This window comes from Acipenser ruthenus, chromosome 13, assembly GCF_902713425.1.
Source record: "Acipenser ruthenus chromosome 13, fAciRut3.2 maternal haplotype, whole genome shotgun sequence".
NCBI classification, from domain to species: Eukaryota; Metazoa; Chordata; class Actinopteri; order Acipenseriformes; family Acipenseridae; genus Acipenser; species Acipenser ruthenus.
Genome location: NC_081201.1, coordinates 18,835,234 through 18,859,292, shown reverse-complemented (window position 1 = coordinate 18,859,292; position 24,059 = coordinate 18,835,234). Strand labels below are relative to the sequence as shown.

At 41.2% G+C, this 24,059-nt stretch overlaps 1 protein-coding gene across 2 annotated transcripts in view; it reads left to right on the top strand.

Annotated features, from left to right (window-relative positions):
• Positions 1-24,059, top strand: part of tacc2 (transforming, acidic coiled-coil containing protein 2) — a 93,121-nt gene that overhangs the window by 31,376 nt on the left and 37,686 nt on the right. For both annotated transcript variants that reach the window (XM_059035700.1, XM_059035699.1), the window contains exons 3-8: positions 5,206-7,147; positions 18,183-18,243; positions 18,725-18,941; positions 21,866-21,927; positions 23,497-23,615; positions 23,860-24,004. In XM_059035700.1, the coding sequence (XP_058891683.1) occupies positions 5,206-7,147; positions 18,183-18,243; positions 18,725-18,941; positions 21,866-21,927; positions 23,497-23,615; positions 23,860-24,004 (2,546 nt within the window). The remainder of the gene's footprint in view (positions 1-5,205; positions 7,148-18,182; positions 18,244-18,724; positions 18,942-21,865; positions 21,928-23,496; positions 23,616-23,859; positions 24,005-24,059) is intronic.

Here is a 24,059-nt window from a genome sequence, read left to right as displayed (position 1 = left end):
AATTCTAATCAATGCAATACCTAATACTGTATTTGGAGTTCCACAGCAGAACCTTAATATTTGTTGTATGAAAAAAAAAGTCTTATTTTGCTGAATTATTGGTGAACTCCTGATAAATTCAACTCGTATCAGTAGACTTTATATTTTGAGGAATAACAAAGGGAATGCCGTTTTTGATTACAATATGCAGTTGGTTCAGTAATTCTATTTAGCGGTTTTTGCTGTATAAAATAGAAACTTACCCCAGTATCAATTTCAATGCTATTAACAATAGGAACACACAATGGCCCTCATTTATGAACGGGGACTAAATGTAGCTGTAACATGCACATTAAGTAATGAGCCAAACGTGCACCATGAATCTAAATTTACTGTCCCATTTACTAACAGAGAACGCATTAATTTACTTGCACACTATTTGGCTAATTTACATACCATAGCATGCATACTACATGTATTGTGAGCGATAATTTAATGAGCACGGTAATGTCCAAGACTTACCCGTGACCACCGTGATATAAAAAGCCCCAGCAGTGGTCAGTGCTTATTGTGAAAGGTGGAGGTGGCTTACACTGACCAAAAAGGAGCGATCAACAGACGCAGCCCTCCGCAGGGGACAGGCCGGGGCAACACAAACTAAAACTGTATACAGAGGAGTTAGAAATTCTAGTGGAGGAGGCTGTTTTAAATTATAATTAGGGCTTCTGATTTACTGTGCTTTACCCCGACTTTTCTACTCTCCTTTAAGAATTCAATTGATACCTATTAAGCCATTCATGTATCTCAATCTGAGAAACGTGTTAACAGTAACTTTGATTACATTTACAGGTTTTTTCTATGAAACAACTAAATGGGCTTTTAAATTGGCCAAGCCTTAATTTTTCATTAACAAGCCGAACGTACAAATGAGATTGCAACATGTTAATATGCGACTAATCTTTTTAAAGCTACAATGAAAACTAAAGTATTTTATGCTGGACACACTTTATTACAATCGTTCTGCGTGACTCTATTTACATTAACAAAGAGGAGTCGCTTCTGCTTTGAAACGAAAAAGTAAGACTTAGGCCTACGTCTTAGACCATTTAGTTGTTTCATAGAAAAACCCAGTAAATTAAATCAATTTTACTATTAACACGTTTCTCAGCAGTGATTGAGATACACGAAAGGCTTAGCAGTGATCAGTTGAATTATTAAAGGAGAGTAGAAAAGTTGGTGGAAAACACAGAAAATCAGAAGCCCTAATTATAATACCTTTGTTTGGTCCAGTGTTTTATTTAACCACTATGTTATTTGTACCATTATAATGAACTATACAATAAAATCTAAGAAATTATAACATCCATTCACGTTTATTCACGCTTAATATAACCTGTTATTTACAGGTAATTTTCACTGCTTATATGAAAACTTTAATGCAAGTAATGCCTCCATGATGCCAGATAGATTTCAGACCAGAAAAAAAGGTTTAAATAGTGCATCTATCAGTGGGTAAAGCCTGGTTTCCAAACGAACTAATTATCACTCACTTTAAGGTGCACCATATGATTATCACCCTTTCATAAATACAGTGTAACTGAACCTCATCTCATTATTCAGAGCGGGGCACCTCATTTAAATACATTATCATGCATTACCATACACATCACATATTCATTCTGATTACCATAGTGTGGCACAGTAAAATCAGTGTGTGCTATAACATGCCCACTATTTGTGCGATAATGAATAAAATAGCAATAGTAAATACGGAAATCATGAACTTGCAATTCTAGTGCACCATAGTGTTTAGTGCCCTTTCATAAATTAGGCACAATGTATCTTTTCAGTTAGCTTGCATATGAGTGCAATATGTATGCTGCTTCGAATCCTTTCTGGAAGTATCACACAGTAGATAACTGTGGGCCGTTCATTTGGAGTCTTTTGTTTCGGATGAGAATGCTCCTGCCAGGATTTGGCAGTGCACTGAGGATTAGCATGCATATTGACTGATATAACCCAATGAATGATCTCTGAATGGGGTTAATGATAGTAATCAGCAGGATAATTAAACACCCCACTCACTCACGTGCCTTAATGAATGTTAAATATGTGCCTCAAACCTACAGTAAGAAAAGATTACAATGTGAATGTGTTATACATACGTATGCTGCACTTGCATCCTTGCAGGTATCTAGTGAGCCATTTATCCAGCTGCGGTAGGGAAATGTGTTGTGGATCGTATCATTAGACAAGGGTCTATAAGAAGGAGATTGTGATGGTAAAACAATGCACTATTTAATATGGAAGATGTTTAACTTCAGTGGAATTGCGACAGGGTATACTTGTAGAAATTGACTTTTATAGTGACATGGTTTTATTTTTCTTGTGTATCGAATCCTATGTAGACCCACTTGTGAATTTGTCCTGCATCCATTGTTAATGTGAGTGCCATCTCTTAAACAATCTAATCTTGTAATATTTACTGTCTGTCATCATGCTAAACAACATGCTGAAGATGCGGTCCAGCAGTTAAAGAAAAGGGCTTGTAACCAGGAGGTCCCCGGTTCAAATCCCACCTCAGCCACTGACTCATTGTGTGACCCTGAGCAAGTAACTTAACCTCCTTGTGAACCGTCTTTCGGGAGAGACATAGTTGTAAGTGACTCTGCAGCTGATGCATAGTTCATACTCCCTAGTCTCTGTAAGTCGCCTTGGATAAAGAAGTCTGCTAAATAAACTAATAATAATAATAAATAGGTGTTTAACCCTTTGGGTCCCGCCTTATTTTAGCACTGTATGTTAACGCATTTACAGTTGATGTTAGTGAACACTTTTCATGCTAAAATGGGTAGAAAAAGAAAAATGGTATAAATTGGAAAGCGAATTCCATGTATAAATAGCAATGCGTTCTAAAGACAATGGCACCGCACTGCTTTCCAAATTGGAGCCGTGCTGCTTCTCGCATCCTCAGTGTCCCGCCTGGCTCAGCTGATGTGGACAGAGTATTTTCTAAATTCGGCAACATCCAAGACTGAAGGAGAACAAGCCTTGGAAAAGACACTAAAAAACTGCTGCGAGCCTGCGCTACTCACGACTTCTGGAATTTACACTGAAGCCCTTTATATCAAGCGTCTGGCAGGGCTTCATAAGGATGGTAAATGTATTTAAATATATCATTGTAGTAGCTTTTGTAAAATAATTTAGCCCTATTATTAAATGAAAATGTTTATAGGCTAAATGGTTTTACGTAGCACTGCAACGAAGGCTACATTTTGATTTTGAAGGTTCAGAACACATTACCGAAGGAAGGTTCGAACCTTCGATGATACTCATTTCCATAATTTACTGATGACGTCATGGTAGCTAATTGTTTATATTTGATTGAAAATCCTATTATTTTACAGGTAATCCATATAAATGGAATAAAACATTCAGATGTAGTTTAAAAATCTGTTATATAGAACAGTAATCATGTTTTTATAATTTATAGTACACATTGTCTATTTACACGTAACTGAGCCTGCTTGTGATCTATACAGTAAGCTTGCATTGCAGCAGCACCAACTGCAGCGGACAAAGCTTTATTCAGCAGTCACCGTTCCAAGGTTATCTGTCACATTTTACTACTACTAAAAATAATATTAATAATACTAATAATAATATGAACTTACGCTTGTCAAGTGACCCCAGAGATTGGTTATGCCTCCATGATGATACGAGTCACTTGCACAGTTTGCATTCAACTTTTTTTTTGGTTGTCTGGGCATTTAACAAAAAACAGCAGAGGGGTTTCGAGACATTTCTTCAATACAGCTTACGTCTTACGCTATACAACTCTTTGCTGTCGAGATGGTGAATGAAGAAATTAAAGGTTTGCCTCTGGATAACACGAGCTGGAGCGGGGAGGGGTGGACGGTGCTCAGTTTTCGAAATTAAAATTATTAGTGTTTACGTATATTTTGTATGTTTCAAACATATTCTACCATAGCACTTCTCTTACACTGTCTTGTACACTAGGCATTCAGTACATATTTTACTGAAGCAATACAGCCACTAGAGGTACAAGCCCACTGCTTTGGATACTATGCCCTTCTCCATACATGGCAGCGGCGCTAGAGTTGCTACATATAACGATTTGGTAACGGATCTTAATAACATTTGTTTACGTAATATGCATCATACAAATCAAAAAGATCGAATTTTGCATGTGAGTGACATTTAATGTGTGATTTATAGTATTCACACATTGTCAAACAGTTTCTGTTAACAGGAAGAAAAAAAAAACCCTGTCTGACGAACCTTCGAAGGTTTAAAACAATCTTCGAATCCCTGGCTAGCAAACAAACCTTCGAACCTTCGGACACAGTCCTAGTTTTAAGTCACCTAAACTCAAAGGTGGCATACAGTGTTTAGAGTTCAGTTGCAGTTCTACCACATTACATTCTGTTTGTTACCACAGCATTAAACTGCTTTTACCTTCAATACTTTTCTCTATTTGTTTTTTATCCCGTCCACCAAAATGAACCCCGATATTTACCCAGAAAAACGTGGAGTACATTTTTTGCACTGATTTTTCACCGTTTTTTAATTTTTTTTGTAATAAACACAATAAATGCCTGGGAAAACAAAAGAAAAATGAAGGGCCTTATGTATACTCAATAAAGAATTTTCTTTTTGAATTATATAACTTAAATTCAACAAAAAAAATTAAGGACTGAAAGGGTTAAGATGGTGCTTACATTCAAAGACAGTCTCTTTTTACATTTGTTTTCCTTGCTGAAAAACTGTAAACAAATCTGCCACTTCGCAAATATTTAAAGATATGAATGTAGACACCCAGCCTTGTAGACCTGCAGACAGTGTGCAGGGGCAGCAACTGTTACCCAACACAAAACTCTGCAAAACTCCCTTCAGGAGCACAGTGCCTTACGGAAATGACACAGGTAACTGCAAAAAGAAGCCTAAAAGTGTAACTAAATGATGAATGTAACAGTTTTCCTGGAAGGCAAGAAAACAAAGAAGTTTCTTTTCTCTAGTGTAATAACTGATGTCAGGTTTTAAAATGGAGACTTGTGTTTGCTAAACCATGTGTTTCTTTCAAGACTGCTCATTTGAGACATATAACAAATGGAAGATTAATTAATGATTTTGTTAGCTACAACCACTTATCAGTGAAAGTGTTTTTTGTTTTCATTTATGTTTTTTTTTCCTGTGTCGTTCCAGGGTTTTTCTCTGACACGGCCTCCACAGCAGATGTTTCTCAAAGTGAGTCGTTGTCCAAAAGCACCTTCCGCCCCCCCAGCCGTTCGATCTCCTCCACCTTCGATGAGGACAAGCCAATAGCGAGCAGCGGGGCCTACAATCTGAGCTTAATTGAAAACAGTGTTGATCCGTTTCAAGAGTCCACCTTGTTCTCTAATTCCCCAGAACTGTGGAGCTCCGAGTGCAAGGAGCAAACTCGCAGGAAGTCGACCGACGCCCTTCCCCTCTCCAAATCAACCTTGACACGATCCCTCAGCCTGCAAGCTGGGGAATTCGATGGGGCTTCTAAGGGAGATTGTGCAGGAGCACCGGACGGAAAGTTCCAGGCCGAAGCCTTCAGCATAGGAACGGAGAGCGCGCCTGGCACTCTTAAAAAGTCAAAAAAGCCAAGGCCTGCTTCTTTGAAAAAGAGGCCGCCAACAAAACAGGTGGACAGTTCACCTGAAATCCAAGCAGCCGAGGAACTAGTCCCCGAGGTCTGTCCAGAGGTGAAAAAGAAGCAGCAAGTCAAACAAAAAAGAGATAGTCTAATTGAAGTTAAACCAGAGGAGATAATACATGAAGTCACTCCCGAAGCTACACAAACAAAAGACAGTGTGCCTGAGGAGAAAGTACTAACTGAGGCCGGCCCAGAAATATCTGGTAAAAAGAAAGAGCGAACAGAACAAACACCTGAGAGATCTCTGGAAATCAAGCTAGAGGAAAAAGAACTTGAGTCTACACCTGAAATTTCTGTTAAAAAGAAACAGCGAATAAAACAAAAACCTGAGAGCTCTCCAGAAATCAAACCAGAGGAAAAAGAACTTGAGGCTACACCTGAAATTTCTGTTAAAAAGAAACAGCGAATAAAACAAAAACCTGAGAGCTCTCCAGAAATCAAACCAGAGGAAAAAGAACTTGAGGCTTCACCTGAAATTTCTGTTAAAAAGAAGTCCCGGACAAAACAAAAATCAGAGAGCCCCTCTGAAGTCAGACCGGAGGACAAAGTTGTTGAAGCTAGCGCAGAAGTAAGTGTTAAAAAGAAAGTCAAACAAAAGGCAGAAAGACCTCCTGAAATTCAAGCTGAGCCTATAGTACCAGAGGCCAGTCCAGAACCATCACAGTCTAGTGCAGAGGTAGTAACTCAGCAGGCAGAGAAGACTGCTCTCCCTCTCCCAGTGGAGGCTGGCGTTTCAGAGAGTGTAGCAGCAGATGAGGAATCTCCCATTCCTCCAAAAGCGTCGTATAACTGGGATCCAGATAACTTTGAAGGGATAGATCCTTTCAGCACAGGCGGGAGCAAAGTGCCCAACTCCCCCATCGTCGCCAGGAAGAGTGTGGCCTTCACGGCTGTCCCGGAGTCGGCAGAGCCCGCTGCAGCTCAAGAGAGCGCGGAGGAGGCTCCCCTGGTCAAGCGGCAGTCTGTCAGGCTGGAGTTTGATTACTCAGAGGACATGGACAGCGGCGAGGCTCCACGAGAAAGCACGCCTCCCCCAAAGAAACTGGGAAAGAAACCTGGCGTCAAGATGCCTCTCAGAAAGCCAAAGATTGGAAGCAAAAAGCCTCCTCCGGTGGAGCCCTTAGACAATGCCCCTCCCTCACAGCCTGCAGACTTTGAGGAGATCCATGTCCCCAAAGCTTCCTATGACTTTGACCCTGACAAATGGGAAGACCCCAACTTCAACCCCTTCTCCACCAGCATCAACATCCCAAACTCCCCGAAACTGCCTGCCTCCACCTACAACTTCGACATGGACACATTTGACGACTCTGTCAACCCGTTCAAATCCTCAAACAAGCTTGGGAACTCTCCCCCGAAGAGCTCTGCCTCTTTCGAGGTGCCTGCCAATGACAATGAAATGAATGGGCTGGATGGAGCCAATCAAAATAAACAGTCAAAGAAGAAGAAGACGCCTTTAAAGACGTAAGTAGGAAATGTATGATTAGGCCCACCATTTCAAGCTTTGTTTTGTTTGCCAAGATAAAGCTGTGTACTATGAGTACTCCTGGTTTGGCTCTGGTGCATGTTAATATGGGGTTTCCTCTCTAACCTGATGGTTGCTTTCTCTAGTGGCCTCTTTGTTTTTTCTCCCCTCTTGATGGGTGTTTTTCCCCAAGTAGCAAAGAGGCTGAAAATGAAACAGTGAAGAGACCGTGCTGCTGGGTCACTGCAACTCCAGTGGACCTGGTCAGTCTATCATTAGGGTTGGGACAATGAACCATTAACGATTATTAATTTGTTGTCTTGATTATTTATTGTACTGAAACATTAATATGTTCCTGTAAGCTAAAAATATATTTTGGTCCTCTTTCTCCCTGCAGACAAGCAACATAATTAAATGTAATTAAACCAGGCTCCTGAAAATTGCTTTAATTCAGTACCCACTCTATAGTGGAAGAGAACAGGGCTATAGCTTTATTTTTAAATAAGCCAATAAGCAAAAATCTGACTGAGAAAAAAAGAAAAAGAGTGAGGGAGATAGAAAGTGAAGAAGAGAAAGTTTAAATTAATGCAGTGAATGATTTACGCGATCATTCTTCATTATCGTCCACATTGGCAGCAAATTGGGGAGTGGTTTGGTTGTTTAGTAAAAAAAATGAAAATGAACCAGAAAAGAGGATGCTTGTCATATGCCTTTCTCCCCTCACTTGCCAAATTGCGACCCCTGTCTGGTGTACACACTGGCAATTTAAACAATGTACAAGTCATCTATATGAGGACCTTGTCCACTATTTCTTACCAGGCATAATCTGTTTAGTTTGTGAATTTAGGGATCAAGAATGGGACAATTGCATTAATTACGAGCAGACATGACCCGAGCTTCTCACAGCTCGGCAAGAGACTGTCTTGACCTGGACACCCCCCTGTCTGACATTCAGTCATGGGCCTTCTCAAGCAGAGACTGACAGTGGTTCTGAACTGAGTGGTGGTATTAAAATGAGGACTAGTGTCCACAGGGCTATGTTGAGACCATTAAACACATTGTACTTGTAGTCTGACCTGGATTTGAACCCAGGCCTACAGAGGTGAAACACACATGAGGTAACATTGATACCATTGAGTATCGAGTCCCACTTCACCTTCTGCCTGCCTGTCCGTCTGTGTATATGCATGTACTACTCTTTATTGTTAGTGCCTTCAGTCTGTCTGTCTGTCACCTCTCTGTATGTTTTCATGTGTCACAGGATGCTTGAAGATATGAGGTCTCTGTGTTGTGTGTTGTAAGTACATCCAGTCATTGAATCATCTTCCACATCTTTTTGTTTTCAAAGTGTAGATAAGCATGATCATATTGGCTTCAGCACAACAGCTGCTGTAGTGCATTGCATATTCGCCCAAGTCAGCAAACTGCTTGTTCCCTGCTTATATTCTGATTGGCTAGCAGTGTTCTGAAGGGGGAGGTGTTCCTCTGACTGTCAGAGAGAGCTTTTATTTTTGAGTTCTGGAATACTTCACTCACGTTTGTAAAGCTGACTCAGCTTACTGATTGAAACTTCAACAGACCCACTATGGTACCGGTACCTAATAAAGGATAACTTGTGTGTGAGTGTAGTGGGGGGAAGATATCCAGATATCCAGGCAACAGGAGAGTAAGTGGAACCTTGGTGTATTTCCGGGGGCTGGAGCCGGGACTCCTCCCCTGAGTCATTGCGCTAAACTATCTGTCAGTCAACCTTTAATTACCTGTCAATCACCCTATTATATTCAATTAGTTTTAAACTGACAACTCACCCGAGGCAGCTTTCGTTTTCATCTGACTCAGATGAAGAATTGTTCTCTCCTTCTGGCTGTCTTCCTTCAATAAATAATCCACCGGAAAAACTTTCAAAGAAATTCACCCGTCCTGTTTCTCCTCTATTTGACAATGCTGCTGCTTCAACCTCTGCTTCTACAGCTGTGCCTGCTGCCATTCCTCTTTGCCGCTCTAAACGTGTTAGACCTCAGGGTGATTCTCCAGCGCAACGTTTTTACAAAGATTGGCCCATCAACAAACTCGTGAAAGCTGTTTTCAAAAAAGGATTGCCCATTGAAGCAGGGAGTGATCGAGCTGCTTTATTTGTTTCATATTGCAAATCCATATTGGCCGAGCCTGTCTTTCCTCCTCAAAAGTCTAAGCAGAGATCTGAACTAGTCAGTTCACGCTCCACCCCTGCTACATTGCAAGCTTCTCTCGCCTTCGATTCAGTGAATACAACCCGTCAGTTTTCAATTTAATCTGATCCTTCCTCCGATTTGCGTTATCAGATTTCTAACGATATAAAGCAACTCATTCACCCTCTTTCCACCACAATTTCTACAGTATATGATCGCCTGGATCCGCTTCATAACAGAATCACTTGCTTGGAACCAGCAGCCATTTCATCCTCATCAGGGACACCAGCAGCAGTGCTCGCTGCTTCAGCCACACCCACACCTTCTCTCAAGCTGCCAATCTTCACTCTTGCAACTGCCTCTAGTTCAGGATCCTCCTCTGCTTAAGTAGTTCACCGCCATTCTATCTCTCCTCAACTGAGACGCAATATCATCGACGGTAAATACGTTAATTTGGTCTTGATTCTTTTTTTTTTTTTTTTTTAATTTAGTCATTGTCAATTAGTTTTTATTATTTTCTCCCCAATTTCAAATGCCCAATTATTTTTAGGCTCAGCTCACTGCTACCACCCCTGCGCTGACGATGAACACACGCTGTCCTCCGAAGCGTGTGCTGTCAGCCGCCCGCTTTTTTACACTCTGCAGACTCACCGTGCAGCCACCTCAGAGCTACAGCGTCGGAGGACAACGCAGCTGTGGGCAGCTTACAGGCAAGCCCGCAGGCTGAGCGGCGCCCCCTGGGAGCTCCCGTCCACGGTCGGCTGTGGAATAGCCTGGACTCGAACCGGCGACGTCCAGGCTATAGAGCGCATCCTGCACTCTAGCGAGTGCTTTTACTGGATGCGCCACTCGGGAGCCCCCTAATTTGGTCTTGATTCTTATTGCAATCTCAGAATTTCTGGATCACAAGGTAGTCAACTGTGGAGATCTGTCTGTTACTCTAAAATCTTGGGATCCTTGGCTGTGTAAAAAAACTCTCTTTTGGACAATTTGTGCTTGCATTTTCTGTTTTTTGCAATGTCCTTTGTGAAGTTTATGCTCACCGACGACAAGAACTGGACAACATTGTTTATCTCTCTGTCAGATATGGTGGTACCATTTTTTATGAGTATCTGCGGCAATGTGCCCCGCCCCTGTGTGCATTTGTGTGTTATATGTTGTATGTTGCGTGTGTGTGTTAATGTTGGTGTATAGATTGGTACACGGGATATAAACGGGTCTGTGTTTCACGTGTATTTAAAAAGTGTAGATTTGTATTTAGGCACGAGGAGGGCACAAATCACTTCACGTGCTGGTTAAATGTAATATGTGAGCACGGGGTTGCACAGAATTAATTCACGTGCTGGGATTCAAGTGAATAATTAATTAGTAATTGAATCCCAGCACAACAGTATAAATAGGCACATTTTTAGTCACTCGTGTTTAGGTGTTCGGTGAGTGGAGAACGGGATTGGAGACAGAGGTAAAGATAATAAGTGTTAGAATAATAATAGTAAAAATAGTGTTTTCACTCACCGTGTTTGTTCGTTTGTCTGTGCATCCACCGTTTGTGTATTAGTACGTTTTGTTTGTCCTTTTGTTTTGGCTCGAGTGCCGTGTCCTGTGTTTTGTTGTTTCAAACCGCAATCACGCGCCCAGCTTATACCAAACCACATCTCTCTGTTTATTTATTTCCTGGCTCTGGTCTGACACCACCCACTCTGGCCGTCTTTGTGACAGTATCATAAAGCTTTTTCAGCCAAAGCAGCATCTTGGTTAGCATTAGACAATACATTGATTGACTCTCAACCCAAACATGATCTTTAATAGATTCTTCAGTGGTCTCCATGCTAACGCTTGTGGAGTTTGTGCTTCCACCGCCCATTCTAACTCTCTGTGTCCAAAGACAGCCTTCTCTTCAGTCTCCTCATCAGCCTCAAATTATTCCCCCCCTACTCTCGACAACACTCCTATTCAGTCTTCAGCTCCGCCTGCTTTTACAACAAGCAATATTACAACAAGAAATATTCCGGCAGCAGTCAGCTATGCAATAATTTCAATTCCTCATTCTGCATTTCCAAAGGATGCTGTTTTTTTACGTCTGTACAGTCTCTGTGGCAATGCTGATTCACATTCATCTGCCCTCTCATCTAAATGACAGCCCCTCCAGCTGAAGCACTCCTAGAAGTCAACTCTCTCTTGTTGGCTTCTCAGATGTTTGTCCTCCAGAAATCAAAAATCTTCCTCCTCAGCTTAAATCCACAGCCTTACTTTAAGTATTCCCTATTGTCGATGTAGCCTGTCTTTGGGGTCCATTTTTTATATATATAATAATCATATATATAACAATCCTCTTTTTGGGGCAAGTGACGCTCACTTCCCGACCTTAGAGGCCGACTACGTCGCATTGCCCTCCGAGAGGAAGGTTCCCGCTGGCCAGAGGGGACCCCTGGTCAAAGAATTTTAACTGTATTTTGTTTTCCATTCTCCTGATAATCTATTCGTTTACACCCCTTCCAGTCTCTCTCTTTGGAGAGCAAGCTGCTTCCAATTTTCGAGCTAGTAATTTACTCAACTTATCGAAGGTGGCTCTTACAGCTGGGTGGGGGGAGACCCCCTTTATGTCTTTATTTCTTATTCTCTTTTCCAGCACTTTTGTTCTCCCTGCATAGATCGCAAGGCTCTCCATGTGGCCTCGGAGCATCAGCCGAGTCTGACCTCTCTTGACTGACGACTCAGTGAGCCAGGGAGACCATGGTTCGTCCTCCTATCCTACCTTAGTTTCCCCTTGGGAAGTCCTCGCTTCCTGGCCTTGGAGGTCGATCGGCTTGGCTTCACCTCAGCGAGGGCGGTTCTCCGAGTAGTCAGGGGGAAACTCCTATTCTGTTACTAAGTCACAAGCACTTTGTCTTTATTAAGTAATCCCTTACGCAGGCCTGGCTCCTACCTCGTGAAATGAAATGAATGACAATTATTTGTGGCTCAGTTTGTTCCAACGAATCAGAAAGACCAATAATCTTGTCCTGCATGGGTCTTTCTGATTCTCCAATAAGACAGATCTTGGAAAGGCCATGGAAATACTGTATTTCTAATACTGAAATTAGACTACATACAAGATATTATAGCTGTAATCAAATAATTAAGAGAAACACATCTCTAAGGATCACAGCATATCCAGATCACACTGCCTCCTGCAGCAGTACTGGTTTTCTGTTCCCACAACACTCATTTCAATCAGAGCACCAGCATTGTTACAGGAAGGAGCATGGACTGGATACACTGCAATGTTTAGAAGAAACATCCTGTTTCTCCTAGTGAATGTTCCTGAGTAAAAAAAAACTGAAAACATTTGGGAATGTTGAAATCTGATATGGACAACACAAGATACAGCAAAGGTAAAGTACTGTGTTTCATGTAAACACTACAGGGGTTCTGTAAGTTCCAGAGTTGAAGAGGGCAAAGGGGATGTACTCCATCCAGTGATTGAGCTGGTTTACCTTGGATATCAGTGTCCTTGCCCCATCCGATCATGCCAGTGATTGAGCTGGTTTACCTTGGATATCAGTGTCCTTGCCTACGAGACCCGATCATGCCAGATATTGAGCTGGTTTACCTTGGATATCAGTGTCCTTGCCCCATCCGATCATGCCAGTGATTGAGCTGGTTTACCTTGGATAACAGTATCCTTGCCCACATGACCCGATCATGCCAGATATTGAGCTGGTTTACCTTGGATATCAGTGTCCTTGCCCCATCCGATCATGCCAGTGATTGAGCTGGTTTACCTTGGATATCAGGATCAGAGCCAGGTTTACAATGGCACCAATGGTGCCACGGCGCCGGACCCACACTCGGAAGGGTCCCATAACGACCTAAATATGTCATCGCGAAACATTTCAATAGAAATTGTGTGTTTATTGTAACGACCTCGGGAGGGATGACGGCCCCTTTAAGATCCTCGAATGACCTCTGTGATGGACAGGTGGCGGGAGCGCTGATTGGGCGAGAGGCGAAGGCTAACGAGAGGTCTCCGCCAACCGTGTAACACAATCAAATCAATAAACAGTTTAATACTAATACGTACATATACCATATTTTATAATAACTGCTTAAATAAATAAAAACAGCTACATATAAGACATTTAGCCTGTTTCATCAATGTATTTTGTTAGATTTTTTAAATAATAGATGCTCAGTAATCGGATCCCGCTAAGCAGTGAATGGCAAAATAACGCAGAGTACATTTCAGTGTAGTTCTCAAACTTAACGGATCGATAAAAAAAAAACACATTTGCACAGTGGACTGGCTTAGCGAGAATGGAAATACGGCAATGAACAGGGAGTAAACGAGATTCGCAAGAACCAGACTTCTGCTGTCTGGTCACTGGTTCTGACCGTACACGGTACAAATTCCCTTAAAACTGGCCTGTTGGCAACCCTCGGTAAGAATGCAGTTTATTTTAGAGCGTCCATCCGAATGCATCTCACCAAATTTGATGCATACAAACTTGAGTTAAGTTTTGATACATTTCACAAGACACCTGCTTTCCACAAAGAATGACACTTTGTATCAAATATAAACCAATGAACATAAACTGCTAAATAAGCACCACATTCCTTTGAATGTCGAAACATTTAGCAAGGTTTTAAATAACATGTTTACACAGATCATCACGAATAAACCAAGATAAAAGGGGGCAGCGTCTCGCTTTCATCTTTAAACGTGTCAACACCAGCCTGTAGGTTTTTGCTTTGTTGGGTTGGCTCCCAATAATAACCAAAGATCGCTCAGTCTCTCAACCCCAGTAGCTGCACACAGGTATGTTTGACCCTTTTAATGCACGAAAATAACCTTTCATTTGCCGAACTAATACCAACATTTGCATACTGCAAAAATCTGTTAGAAAAAGAAATGCATTCATTTTCATGTATAACATTGCCTAATCATTTCTTTCCAAATACATGCATATTCAAGCAATGTAACGTTTTAAAACAGCAAGAGTACATTTCAATCGCCTTAAATATCATTTCAATCAGAATGTATCTAATACTGTTGTATATATCGTCTTAAGTATAATTTCTGCCGATCCACTCTGAAAAAGACAACAATGAGCTTATAGAGCAACTATGTCTCACTTTACCATTCCGGTACCATTCTAATAGCGCAGAGTGCTGCCACACTTTCTTTGGTGTTTCAATTATATTCTGTGAGAGCTGCAATACCGTATACTATTGATCATTTTAAATAATTCCCTATTCACCTCGATCAAGCAAAGGATGGGCTGTAAAGTACCCAGTGCATATCATGAATGATATATATTTTTTAAAGAAAACCAGAATTTAAAGAAATTACAAGAATCTAAAATCGAAATAGGGTCAAAATAAATTGAAATCGGAAAATGCACCGCACAGCCCTACACATGAGTCTAAATCTAATTTTCCTTTTCTTTAGAGCATACGTGTAAAAATAATGTTACCTGGGCATTATATGAATAGTTTCATCCACAAGTGAATCCCTCCTTGCTGTCTTGCTGTCGTTTTAATTTCTTCTGTTTTCCACCTGCTGTGGCAAACATCGGAAATGTTCCTTTGACTCATCATTATATCAATAATATTCTATTATTATAGAAAGACTAGAATGCAGTGTAATCTTGTGATATAATCACTGGACAACAATGAACAATCAGTCAAAAATGAATAAAAGCCTGCCGACGGCTTGTTGAGACTGACTCACATAGCAACCATCACCGACTTCATTCCAGATCCGGGTTAGATTAGAAAAGAATGAGGTTTGAAAAACGTGTTTTATTCGTTTGGGAAGAAAACTTCGACCATCTTATATGTGATTAGATTATATCTTGCAGTGTCTGGGGGGGTCAAAAAGTGGATCATATCGATCGTTCAGGGGGGGCTACTGCTCCCCCTGCCCCATAGCAAACGATGCCCCTGTCTGAATGTAATGTGCCTCTAAAGGAAGCTGTGGCTTTGGAGTACTGATCATTTCTAACTGCTCAGCTCAGAAGGGTTTCCACTAGCAGCAAAGCAAATAGGGATTTCAGACATGTTTTGTGTTCTACAGTTATGATTGAATATCAACAACGAACAGGGGATCTCTCTTACATTATTTCCTCTCTCTTGGCTCAGTCCTTGAATACTGTACAGCCCAGTGTCCTGTCTTTCCTCGTTTTTGTCTAACAGCATTGGATGTAAAGCAATTTGGAATTTAACTTAACAGATGGGTGCTAAATTATGAATGTGAATCATAATGTGATAAGGCGCTGCAACATAATGCATCAGTATGTAGAAGCCAGGACATGGTAATGAAATGCATCCAGACTTATGTACTGTACAGTAATATGTCTGCCTGTTCATGTCTATCACAGTAATAATCTTTGGTCATAACAGAACTATTCATTATGCTTGCAGTCATGTAGACTGCATGCAAGGCTGTTCTGTCTGGGATCAGGTCTCAACTATTTAAAGGAAAAAATAACTTGCAAAAGAGACATACACATTTTATATATTACTTAACAGATGTCAGTTTATAGAACAAATTAATCAACAGGTCATTTGCACAAAAGTATGTGCTACACATGGTAGGATTGTTTTTTCTCCAACCCTAGTAGAATCTTCTTAAGAATCTTGCTTCTTTAAATTTGCTGTCAGGGTGTGCTGAGAGATATCGATCAGTTCCCTTATTCTTAGAGCAGCTGTCAAGTTGCATAGATTCCTGGAGGGTCTGCTTGACTGGTGCCCCCATTCTTGGGTTTAAAAGAGCGAGCGGCAAAGACAATGCTGCAGTGATCAGAGTGTGAGCTGAAAGAGCCTTGCAGCTTTTCTCAAGAGAGACATTCATACGTTCAGCTCTGGGAAGATATCAGCCAAGAGCTAAAAGTGTTTTTTTCTGGTTTGAAGCCCAAGGCAAAAAACTGTTGTCTCTCTGTTACTGATTTAAATACAGACAACCTTCAACTCTGGTGTTTTATTTACATCATTGCTACAAAATAAAATACAGTGGAAAGAGGTATATAAGTGTCTTGATAAATCACTGGGAGAAGACACTGGAAGGGTTGAGATGAAGTTAAAGACTGGTGGTATTAGATCAATAAAATAGACCCCAAGATCTGTGCCAATAAAATAAAAGTCCAAATCAAAATCTTGTATGTGCATTTGTAATAGATTTTCACTTTCTAATAATATTCCTGCATGCAGGCAGGGCATGGACCCACAGTATTATACAATAAATCAACATGCACAATTACAGTAGTCTTCATTACTGAGCTGATCGGCCCTTCATATTGTTTATGTCCTGCTTTATCATTCATTATTTGGTGCTATAAGAGTTTTTTGTTCCTCATTTTTAAAATGCCAGTTTTAATTTATGGGTTGTAGCATCACATTTCCCATGATAATTACAGTACATTCAGTATTCCATTCTTTATTTACTGCTGTAGAACATGGAACACTTTTCTGAAGTTAATGTTATACATAGTGTGTTTCAGAATGCTCTAGATACCATTGTTTGAAATTAAGCCCTTAATAACACTGCAATCCATGTCTGATGGATGTGTTCTCTTTTTATAACACTGTTTATTTGTCAGAAAAGTTTTGTTTGTTGGTTTTATTTAATTGAATATAGTTAGGTAATACAGATTCTCAAAAACTGACATTAGCACCACTCAGATTTCTGAAAATGTAAAAATGTTTTGAGAATCTAGCCTAAAGCGAAGTGTATGAAGTGATTTGTCTTGGATAATAGTTAGTAATGGTCAGGCAGGCAAAAACAGTCCCTCTCAGCACAGAGGGGCACACTTTTATTGTCAAAATAAACAAATAAACACAGAATTCAAAACAAAAGTTCTGATCCTTTAAGGCTGTGTCAGAGGTTACAGCAATACACTCAAGCGAAAGCTATCTCTGTGACCAGGTCAGAGCACACAGCAACTACTCTCTTTGGGTCCCTGGTTGAGAGGAGGAGCTGTCTCCTGGCTACTACTGTATACAGGGGGGCAGGCAAAATTGGCAGTCAAATGTCCAATTTAGCCTGGCCACATTCTCACAGGATTTTTTTGCCCAGAGAGAGGGAAATGTAAATCTATACCTGTACAAAATAAAACAATAACTTCATATTTACACATACCGGTATTGTTAAGTCTGCTCTAGAAGACCGGATTTAGAATCAGCAAAACATGCTTTTAGAAAGTGCAAGCAACACACTGAGCACCCGTCCGAGACGCGTGTGAATGCTACGCTCATGTCACAGGACACAAATTCAATAATCTCTTAAGCCTGTGGAACTCCTGTATACTGTCATTGATCTGTACAGGAATTGGTTTGGAAGGTAGACATGGTTTTCAGGGGTTAATAAAGGCATGCTCCCCTTGCGGTGGGACAGTTTCATTATTGCGCTGCTTCACTAAACGTTTCAGGCTGTCACTGCTGCTGCTCCCCCCCCCCCCCCCCTGCCCCTGTAGTGTGCTGAAAAATAACAAGCTAACAGCCTTGCATTAAAGACTAAACTGTCTGCTAAGTGGTTTTGACATCAACCCTGAAAAAAATTCCAGCAATGAGCAGACTGGGTGGTTTACTGGTTTTCAGCTGGTTGTGCAGGAGTCTTGGTGCTGGTTAAACCGTTACAAGAAAATAGACCCATTGAAAATCCCTTTACTGTTTGTCGTCCTAAATCAATCTCTTTTGTGCAGTCTTTGCCTGGGATTTCCGTTGCATACTGGGAGCCCATGAAGAGGCCTGTGAATATGTGCTCCAGTTCCTTAGCTAGTCACTAGCTCACCAGCAGCTAGCTGGGATTTTTAGCAGGGTTTAAAAAAACGAAACCTGAGGAATCACCTGGATTCTAAACATAGTCTTTCTATCCATGTTTTTACAGAAATACTTTTAGGGTGAAGAAGTCTCCAAAGAGATCACCTCTGTCTGAACCACCGTCACAGGTAAGAATTCTTGAGAGATGCAACAATGAATTAGTTGATCAAGTATAAGACATGCAGACTGAAGGCTTTGAAGAGTCTACATTCTTTTGCTTCTTGATTTTGTACAATAATGTGTTCTTAATGCTATTTATACCACACATAATTAATTATGTCCTTATGATGATCGAGTGAATTAAGGCATTTATTTTTGTTTTGAGGACATTGACATTTTTGTGGGGAGCCATGAATTCAAAACTTGGCAAAGCCGAGCCTTCTCACTGCTTCAAGCTGGCCATTGAAATACGAAATATAAATACTCTTTGGAACACTCACACGCATAGTATTAATTAAACCATTATCCAAGACAAAGTATTTCTAAAGCACACTGACCTCCATGCAGTAATGTCAGTCGCTTTGTGTGTGTGTGGATGACAGTGCCTAGGTCAGTATAGGCCCCCCGCACTGATCTGCAATGTATTTCACTGAGCTCTTGCCCCTTCAGGAGTCCACCCCCCTGGCCACACCAGAGGCTCCCCCGGTGATACCCACAGAGGACCACGCCACCGACGAGGAGAAACTGGCCTCCTCTGTCACCAATCAGAAGCCCTGGACCTACCAGGGAGTGGCCAATGAGCTGGCAGAAGACCCTCAAGACTACCCGCAGCCCTCCGACCTCTCTGCGTTCGTGAACGACAACAATTTCGATTCCCCGACCAAGGGTAAGGAGAAAAAACACCCAGAACTATTAAAAAACTCAATAGCGCCGAATTTAAAATACTTCCAAGAAACTTAATAACAAAGACACTGAAAAAGGCTTCTTATCCTAATATTAGTCATTTCTAAAGGATATAAAAATAACAGCCCCAGAGCATGTCTTTGAGGAACACCTGCCTGGTTTGGTCCTAACTGCTCTTAAGAAGCAATGGGATACAAATTAGGGGTGTTAGTGGGTTACATTAAAAAGGGAAGATTAATCACTTAAATGCAAAGTGTACCGTGTACCATTTTAGTTGTTAATATTACGTTAACAGCAAGGCATACTTTTGAGCCCTTAAATTAGCCTTACAAGTTGTTTGTAACTAATTTTGTAAGAATAACAAATACTGGAGCAAGTGTTTATACTTGAGCCATGTGTTACATGTTTTTAATTTACTTAACCATTTAAACATTGTCTAAAAGGCATTTCAAATATAGAACTTTAGCCTTAGTGTTTTATACAGTAATATGTGAAAATGTAAGTCTTATATATTTATTTCATATTTGATATTAATTCAAAGTATTCTCTACAACCTTATACAATTTTCACATAGTAAAAGCATGGCAAAGTGTAATAAAACATAGTGAAAACATGATCACAGGTGGTAAGCATTGCGAAGCCCAGAGAGGTCTGGTAAAGCATATTAAAAACTATGGTAAATACATAGTATAACCATAGGAAAACTGCAAAATGACAATGCAAATTTACTGTGATAAATTTTTATAAGGGCACATGTTATTCTACACATTGAAAATGACACATTATGCATTTGCATTACTTGGACCAGTCAATCCAATAGCAATGGCATGTGTGGATCACATTGCCCAAGTCATTGGAAGGCTTTGCAAGGTGAAGTGCAGATCATTGCCCATGGGATCAGGAATTCCAGGGACTGACAGACAAGCAATGGCATTTATAAAAGCTGCATCTCCCTGCTGTGAGTCAGTTTGAGTCAATGGGTAAGAAAGCAGATCTGACCGACAGCAAGCCCGTTCTAATCCAAGACTGTACGCATGACTGTGTATCACTAGGGATTGTCTCTAAAGACATGATCATTCTGGACTTCTCACTCCTTACATTCCCTGATGATATTCCTCTTCGTTCTGGGAGAGGTATATTAAACTAGCAGCAGAGGGCACTAGCACACAGGGTCCCTGTGTGTTAATTTCAGCTCCATCTCTAGTCTGCTGGGTAATCAGCTTTCATAGGCTTTGCTGATGCAGTGGTACTAGCCACGTGATACAATGGCCTTGGAAAGAGGGAAGAATGCTGCCATCTGACTGCAGGCTGTGTAATGCAGGGATAATGTATGCTGTGGAGTAGTGGTTAGCGCTCTGGACTCTTGACTGGAGGGTTGTGGGTTCAATCCCCAGCGGGGGACACTGCTGTTGTACCCTTGAGCAAGGTACTTTACCTAGATTGCTCCAGTAAAAACCCAACTGTATAAATGGGTAATTGTATGTAAAAATAATGCGATATCTTGTAACAATTGTAAGTCGCCCTGGATAAGGGCGTCAGCTAAGAAATAAATAATAATAATAATGTGGGAAAATTGTACAGTAAGTATGTAGTCTCTCTGTAATAGGTAGGGTAATATATCAGTCCTTTGTCATCCAGAAAGAAAGAAAGAAAGAAAGAAAGCAAGCGCATTATATGTTTGTTTTATTTTAAATATTTAATTTTTTTGTTTACATTTAAACACCTTTTTATACAACAAAGAGCATAAAACTTGCTTAACGAGCATAAAACTTGCTTAGGCATTTTTATATCCACCTAACACTAAATTATATAATCTACAGTAAGAAAATTTGATGGAAAAAAAATACATCTGTTTCTTTCAGTAGGAAGTCATGTTTAACAAACTCTTAATATTGGATTGTTTCAATACCACGTCGTCCGCTCTGTCCGGTGGCTGTAGACTGACCTCTCTCTTAATATTGGATTGTTTCAATACCACGTCATTGGCTCTGTTTGGTGAATGGGTTTATGGAAGGTCTTCAGCACACCAACCCACTCCATTAATCCCTGTGGAATTAGCTCTTCCAGCTAAGAGCCCATTGTAGAAAGAGACCACCCTGTTCCCCTGCTTACTCTCTAAAATAAAAAAAGTCTGCTTATTCCAATAATGTTAAAACAAGGCTGCACATCAGTAGAGCTTTATTACCCACTGCACCCAGACTGCTGTTATTGCGTTCTTCTGGCAGACTGGCTGTTTCTCAGATGTCAGAGCAGTGCAGTTTCTTTTCCATCTGTGTCCTTGAAATCTAGTGCGATCAGTACTCCTGTCCAAGATCCCCAGAGACCAGGAGATGTCCAGAGCTTTTCTGAATGACAGACTGGCTCAGCTGTACCCATCAGTGTTACGACAGAATCAGGAGTGATCACAGAATCAGTTGTAAAGGACTTTGTTACACAGTTACAGTTTTAGTGAATGCCCCTTGCCTTTTCCTGCTGTGTACGCATTGATTCACATTTTCATTGTAAAATCTCAAATGTGTCCTGGCCATTAGTCAGCTAAAGGACCACATAGGAATCTCTTTCACTGCACACATCTCTAATCTCTCCCCATTTCTGTGTGAATGTCATATTGTTGTGTGTGTCTGATTATACTTGTCTGCAGCCATACACGTGTGAAAAATGAACCTCCATGTCAAGGTCACAACATACAAATCCTCTGTTCATTGTTCTCAAACCTGTAGAACTGGTGATCCAATTTGGATACAGTTTTTCACTGTTCCAGATTTAGGTACAAACTTGATTCCTGTTGATTCTCTAGGAAATGTGTTAACTGGTATGTAAAGTGCGTCGAGCCAGCTATCTTTCTGGCTGCCAAATGCCTGATTCTAGCGGATTGTTGTTTATTAAAATGCTTTGTTTCTTTCGCAGAGCCGGACTGTGACCCCTCCTATGAAATTGAATACATGGAGAAAATCGGCTGCTCATCCCCAGTAAGTACCTCCTCCATCACCTGCTTGCCAGCAATGCAGCTTGAGTAAGTACCTCCTCCATCACTGGCTTGCCAGCAATGCAGCTTGAGTAAGTACCTCCTCCATCACTGGCTTGCCAGGAGTGCAGCTTGAATAAGTACCTCCTCCATCACCGGCTTGCCAGCAATGCAGCTTGAGTAAGTACCTCCTCCATCACCGGCTTGCCAGCAGTGCAGCTTGAGTAAGTACCTCCTCCATCACCGGCTTGCCAGCAGTGCAGCTTGAGTAAGTACCTCCTCCATCACCAGCTTGCCAGCAATGCAGCTTGAGTAAGTACCTCCTCCATCACCGGCTTGCCAGCAATGCAGCTTGAGTAAGTACCTCCTCCATCACCGGCTTGCCAGCAGTGCAGCTTGAGTAAGTACCTCCTCCATCACCGGCTTGCCAGCAATGCAACTTGAGTAAGTACCTCCTCCATCACCGGCTTGCCAGGAGTGCAGCTTGAGTAAGTACCTCCTCCATCACCGGCTTGCCAGCAGTGCAGCTTGAGCCCTATCTGGAGCGTAGGTCCCCTGCTGCGCCCATCTGTCCTCCCAGCCTGAACCAGGGGCTCCACCCCTCCCTGCCTAACACAGTAATCATCTTGAGCCATGTTAATGTGATAGCAGTTTTAGTTTTGTTACGCTTCAGCTCTGTGATCTAACTAGCGTATGTTACCAAGAAGAAAGTTTGCAGCCTAAGGAGAAATCTGACTGCATTTCTGTTGATTGTAATTAGCACACACCAACCAGTGTAGTCAGTGTTCCTGTGAATACAAGAAATGCACATACAGAATTTGTAAACCAAAGCTGTTTATTAAAAGAGTACCTTGCTTTTTTAGTCATTTAAATACCTTTACATCAAGGTGAAATATGTTTGTTTTTTTTTATACCGCAAAAAAGCCCTTGCTCAACAATTGATAGCACACCTCTTTAATCCAAGTTGTCCTGAAACGCACTCAATACAGTTATGCAAACCAGATAAACTAGTCTATACTATAAAGATCAACTTGGAATGGGTATGAAATGTCTCAGTTATCTTAAATAATTCATTCTTCTGCTTGTTGTTTAGGTTCACTTTGTATCACATTTTCTGTTTCAGTCATCAGGTCCTGGTGATTTTAAACTCATAAGTTTAGCGCACTCTGTGCATTAGAGCTCTCAAACATGTCTTCTGTCTTAGTACAGCTGATACACCAGAGTGTAATCAATAACCTGCCCCCCCTGCAACACTCTGCTCCCTACTTTATGTAAGAAATATATAAACTAGGGGCAGTGTTGCAGGGGGGACAGGTTCATGGTTACACTCTGGTGTACTTAGAGATTAGACGTCTAGTGAGGCCACATGGGGTGCTTTTAACGCCTTTAACGTACCAGTCCGAAACAGAAAATTATATATAAAGTGAAATTAATTTGCAAACGGAATCCGCTAATTAAGAAACTGTGATATTTTAATCTCTTACCAATTTTAGAGTTCTTAGCTTTCTGAACATCTAAGAATCTTCATGTCTGCAGCTGGTCATTGTCATTTAGTGGTTGTTTTTCATTTTAGCAGCACTCTGTCAATTCAGCCCAGAAGCCAGCAATGTACCTGAAGCTTGACCCAGTGAAAGACAGTGCCTCCAGATCACCTCCTGTGAGGATACAAGAGCCGCTGTCTCCATGCTCTGGGTACGTTTCAATGATCAGTCATGAGAGTGGAAAGATAACTGTAGTATGTTTCACATTGAGCAACACAAACATGCACACAGTAAGTTACAGGTGTAATGTTTTCACTGGGACTCCTGTGAAGCTCAATTAAAATCGCACTTTCTGTGTTACAGATAATATTCCAACACTGTTTTCATTGTTGCCTTGCTTAGTTAAGAATTGCATGCAAGCAAACTGTATCAAGCCACCTCTTGTGTGCGTCCAGGTTGAGTTTTGACGAAGTGGACGCGCAGTTCTCCACCGGAACAAAATCTGTGCACCCGGCCATGAGAAACCTAGCTTCAAACCTGGAGAGCTGCTCGCCATCCCTGGAGAAATCAAAGCAGAAAGAAGTAGAGCTGCTGACCATGGTGAGTGTGACACAGCGCGGGGGCTTCGAAACACACTGGGGGAGTGTGACACAGC